This window comes from Pteropus alecto, unplaced genomic scaffold, assembly GCF_000325575.1.
Source record: "Pteropus alecto unplaced genomic scaffold, ASM32557v1 scaffold39, whole genome shotgun sequence".
NCBI classification, from domain to species: domain Eukaryota; kingdom Metazoa; phylum Chordata; class Mammalia; order Chiroptera; family Pteropodidae; genus Pteropus; species Pteropus alecto.
Window position 1 is genome coordinate 9,592,727 of NW_006443568.1, and position 5,538 is coordinate 9,598,264.

The window sequence follows — 5,538 nt, forward strand, 5'->3', positions numbered from 1 at the left end:
TTAGTTTTGTTTTTTTGAGAACTGTATAATAAAAACATTTTAAATTGCTCTTGATGTGATTTTGTTGGTTAGCTGGCATACTGGTATCATGACAGCTTTTATCTAAGCAATTCTATAGTAAGATGGCCATCTTTAAATTTAAAAAGAACTAATCAGAAAAATCAAATATTAATATGCTTGTTATAGAAAAATTGGGAATCACAGAAGTTTATAAATTAGGAAATTCAGAGTATTCGTTATTCTACTTCCTAGAAATAACCATTTAACATTTTGGTATATTTTCTTTCTAGAACAAATGTTCTAGGATAATAGAACATTCATTATGAACTTCACATAAATTCTCCCTTATTCCCCCTTTCCAACAGCCCTGATTGGGGTTTAATTTTAAAATCAGGGAAACAAAGGCACAAAAAGGTAAAGTGGAAATCTGCCCCCGACCAACACAGGTAGTGCAATTTGAAACCTAGTACACATGCACTTTAGGCCCCCTTTTAAGCTACTACAGCAGGTGCTATGCATCTTGCAGTGCCACAGTTGTATTTATGTGCACTGACCTGCTGTCAACACTATGAAGTATTTCCCCAGGAAGAGGGGCAGTGTTTGTAGTGGTGCATCATCTCCTATCTGCCCTTCTATGTAGTTTGCATTCATGGAAAAGCAGCCAAAAGGCTGCACAGAAAAAGTTATTAGGAATAAACTCTGGCCCTGTGGTCATGAGCCTATGTTTTACATTGCAACTGGCTATATATAGTGAAATTCTTATGACAGGGATTTTGCAGAAGAAAATTAACAGAACCAGTGTCAGGTACTCTCTAGCTTTCCTGTAAGTAAATTATTTCTCAGTATTTTGATATAGGTAATTCAGGTCCTGATTTCAGTATCATTTAAAGAGCCCTAATCTGTCTCTTAAGTCCTTCCAGTTAATAATTTCTTTTTAAATTTCAAGTAATGCTAAATACATTTCAGAGAGCCTAGCCTGCGAAACTTTCTTTTTAGTCCCATGAAGCTGAGGTCTTGAAACAGCTTGCCGAGAAACGAGAGCATGAGAAAGAAGTGCTTCAGAAAGCAATTGAAGAAAACAACAACTTCAGTAAAATGGCAGAAGAGAAACTGACCCACAAAATGGAAGCCAACAAAGAGAACCGAGAGGCACAAATGGCTGCCAAACTGGAGCGTTTGCGAGAGAAGGTTAGTGTCTGAGCCTTGCTTTGAGAAGGGTTAAAAGCTTGAAGTTTCGTGAACCAGTGAATTGGCTTCAGTTAATTGCCTTCATCCAAGGGTGTTTGTTGTCTTCATCAATCTGGGGGCTCCACATGTTAAATGAGAGGTACCTCATTTTAAAATAAGATGAAATATTCAACATTTCCAGCATAAGTGCACTTTCTTTGGAAGAGCAATAGGAAGCTCAGTTGTTAGATTCTTTGCGTGACCCAGAAAGTTCGAAGATGATGTCTTAGAACTCTAATTGTGTGACTCCTATAATATATAATTATACAGTAGTCCTCTCTTATCTGTGCGGGATGTGTTCCAAGACCCCCAGTGGATGCCTGAAACCACAGATGGTACCGAGCTCTGTACGTATACACTATGTTTATTATACGTATATACATGTCTATGATAAAATTTATGGCTTCTCTTTGGCATATCTGAATTCCAGCAATTCTTGTATTTTGGGTCATTATTAAATAAAATACAGGTTACTGTAACACAGGCACTGTGATAGGGTGACAGTTGATCTGATAACAGGGCTGCTAAGTAACAGGTGGGTAATACAGTCTGGATACACTGGACAAAGGGATGATTTATATACTAATTGAGACAGAGAAGAACAATGAGATTTCATCACACCACTCAGAATGGTGTGAATTCTGAAATGTTTGTTTTTAGAATTTTCCATTTAATATTTTCAGACTGCACTTGATCACAGTTAACTGAAACCGTGGAAAGCGAAACCATGGATATGTGGGGACTATTATATATATTACTGTTACATGTATAACATATGTACTGATGCGTTGGTTCTCTTTTGGGGACGTGATTCGGCAGGCTCCTTTATTTGATGTATATACTGCTGCTTTACAGGACAAGCACGTTGAAGAAGTGCGGAAGAACAAAGAATCCAAAGATCCTGCCGATGAGACTGAAGCTGACTAATTTGTTCTGAGAACTGACTTTCTCCCCCTCCCCTTCCTAAATATCCAAAGACTGTACTGGCCAGTGTCATTTTATTTTTGCCCTCCTGACAAATATTCTAGAAGCTGATGTAGGACTATAGGTAGATCCAGACTGTATGATGTTGTTTTAGGGGCTAAAGGGGAGAAACTAAAAGTGTTTTACTCTTTTTCTAAAGTGTTGAAGTCTAATGTAGCTATTTTTTCTTGTTGCATCTTTTCTACTTCAGTACACTTGGTGTACTGGGTCAATGGCTAGTACTGTATTGGCTCTGTGAAAACATGTCTGTGAAGAATATGTAGTGGCTTCTTTCAAATTATTAGATGCTGAATATGTTCACTTTTAAATCCCAATTCTGTCCCAATCTTACCAGATGCTACTGTACTTGAATGGTTAATAAAAACTGCACAGTGCTGTTGATGCCAGTAACTTCTTTCTATCCAGGGAATAAATTGTCCAATGATAGAGACCCTCCTAGCTGATATAGTTGTTCCAGGTGGGGCCTTTGGGCTGGTGGAGCACAAATATCACTGCAAGTTCTCTGCCCTCGGAGTCTCTCACTCCAGAGTTGTTTGCATTGTCTTTTTCCACAATCATCACTTTGTTGTCATGTTTCAGCCCAGATCAGCTGTTAGGATAGTCTTTCAGATGTTTATTTGCAAACAAGCATTTTTTTGTTCCTGTGTCCCTGTTAAAAAGATTCATGGCACAAATGGTATTGCTAGAGAATAGAGGAAATCTTAAGATCCTAGTTAGAAATATTAGACTGTTAGCTTTATGTTACAGCCGAGGGTGGGGTATATCCTAATATTTTCCTGCCATGAAAGCTATGACTCAGGAATCAGAATATTAATAAAACTTGCTGTGTCCCTGTAGCATCTCCTGTGAAGTGATTAAAGGAACTTTATTTTTCAGAGCAGCACTTGACGAGTGGTTAAGGTTGGCAGTTGCATCATGTTATCCAGAGGCCATGATATTCACCAGTGTCACAGCATTGCCTCTCAATTCAGAGAAAGCGTTTACCAGCTTTACTAGGGTATTTGGGAAATAGCCTTACTTACATATGATTATTTGTTTCTCAGACATCTATAAAAGCTCTTGGGAGCCATGTACCAACAACGAAAGTATTTGCAAGATGACTACTAATACTGCTTGTTTGTACCTCTGCAGCCTTGGCTCTATTTTGATTTGGGTCTTAACCAAACTCATAAGGATATAAAATAGCCTTTCTCAGTCTCATGTTAGGTTTAAATGAGTTTGTGTGTATAGAAAGACCTATGCTTAGTATGTATTTAGCACCCTACATACATAATGACTTTTCATCCAGAAGTGGGTGAGTGAGCTGTTTATACTCGAGTTGGAAATGATTATGCAGCTTTTATGTGCCTTGAATTCATAAATTAGGTCAAGATGATCAATTTTAGGAATTTAAAGTTATGCCATGTAGAGCCAAGGAACAAGATCAAATGAGTTTAACATTAAGTTCAGATACTGTCTAAACACATAGGTCAAGATGAGGCTTGTGTGCAGGAACTTAGCATTGTTCACCCTTGAATCCTCCATCTTTGGCACATAGCAGGTGTTAGAGGTCTGCATAGGTGAGATGGTACCTATAGAAATCTTGGAAACAATTCCGAGTAGCTGGGCTATAAAGATGACCTGAAGATAGGAATTTAGAGTAATGATACTAGGTGTCCTACAGATGGCAGTAAGCTTTTGTTCCTGTAGGACCTGGGGAGGGAACAGCTTGGGAAAAAAGAAAAGGGTTGAGCTGGGCCTGAGGGAGGATCTCCACGTTAGTTATAACCAACCCCATGGACCGTGGTGGCCCTGACTCAGTATCAAAGTGGTCCTGAGCTCCCACCTCATGACAGCGATTGTCACTGGAAACTGAAGTATGCATCTTACAAAATCGTAGCCCTGCTTTAATATTTCACTTCTGACCTTTGGAAAGGTACTTAGTCCTGGGCTTCAGTTTTCTCCTGGATAAAATTAGAAGGTTGAGCTAGTTAACTTTATCTTCCACTTCAAAATTCTTTGCATATAACTTGGAGAGAAATGGTGGGTACCCATGGGTTTCTGGGGAGTGTCTCTGCCTTTCCGGGCCTGGGTGTTCTCTCTCCTGTCCCCAAGGTGTGCATTTCTCCCAGCAGGGCCATCCTCTCCCAGCACTTATGTCACAGATTAGTTTTGTAAAGCCAGATTGGTATGACTATAGCCTGAGGACTGTCACCAAGGAACACACCATTATTCCCTTTGGCTTGAGTGGAAAAATAGGCTTGTCCCTTCTTCCTAAGGCTTTTGTACTTGGGCATGGTGATTGGCCTTGGTGGGAAAGAGATTTGAGGGTTGTGAAGAAGGCCCTTAAATTCACATTTAACAAGCACCTAGAATGCAACACATTGGGCTACATGCTAGCTATGAAAAAGTGAAGTGGGATCCCAGCATATCACATGCTGCAGGAAGGGGTGAGGGGAGAGTTATCAGCGGTCAGCTGAGAACGTTCACCGTGTGCTTGTACTAACCAAGTGTGCTTTAGTGGTTTGGTGAATGGAGTAACCTGTTATTCTAGGGAAAAGAGGTTTCATCCACCACCCACTGGCCCTTTTTGAAAGTGTTCTTTTCTACTGTGGGGGTTATTTTCCCAGTGGAGAGTTCTGATTTCCAGGGATGTTTAAGCACCCTAGGTAAATTTGTCCTTTCAGATAATGGTTTAGCCACTTTATTAACTCAGTTGTCTGAGTACTGCTGAATATGATTCACTTAGGAACAATGAGAAGGTGAAGGTCCAACTCCTCAGGAGCTTTCTCTTTGGGTGGGAGGTTGGATTAGGTGCTCTTGAGGTTCCCTTCCAAATCCAAGACAGTGGTTCTGGGTTCTTCTCTGCCTGCTTAGTTTGCAGACCCTTGAGATCAGGGGCCATGCTTTGGCCACTAAGGGTTCTCCTAACTGAGCTGAACTCTTGAGGCCCCAGAAATATTGCTGCCACTTAAGTCTCCTGACATCTGCCTCATCCCTCTTCACCCAGGTCAAACAGAAGATCCATGGTGTCTCTGTGGTTGAGGCTTCTGCCGGCAGAAACTGGTATTCTGCACTTAAGGGGCTCAGGGAAGGTTTTCTAATTTGTTTTGTGCAGGCATCCAGATTTTTAAAACAGTTGTAGAGTTTGATGAACTCCAAGAGGGAGGGGCCCTGGCCCATAGCTGGGAAAGGCCTAGCTTTCTCCCAGTATGATGAAGAGTGGGCTGTGAAATGGATCCAGAGCAAGAAGAAACAGGTGGCAGATTATCCAGATGCCCATGGCTGCCACTTCAGCAAATGGTGGGTGCGAAGGGGACTGTGCCTGTCATATTCGCCACTGGATCT

At 40.8% G+C, this 5,538-nt stretch overlaps 1 protein-coding gene across 2 annotated transcripts in view; it reads left to right on the top strand.

Moving 5' to 3' along the window:
* The window catches only part of STMN1 (stathmin 1), a 5,524-nt gene extending 2,932 nt beyond the window's left edge, over positions 1–2,592 (top strand). For both annotated transcript variants that reach the window (XM_006924404.3, XM_015599014.2), the window contains exons 4-5: positions 997–1,188; positions 2,083–2,592. In XM_006924404.3, coding sequence (XP_006924466.1) covers positions 997–1,188; positions 2,083–2,154 — 264 coding nt within the window. In that variant the 3' untranslated portion in view covers positions 2,155–2,592. The remainder of the gene's footprint in view (positions 1–996; positions 1,189–2,082) is intronic.
* The last annotated feature ends 2,946 nt before the right edge of the window (positions 2,593–5,538 follow it).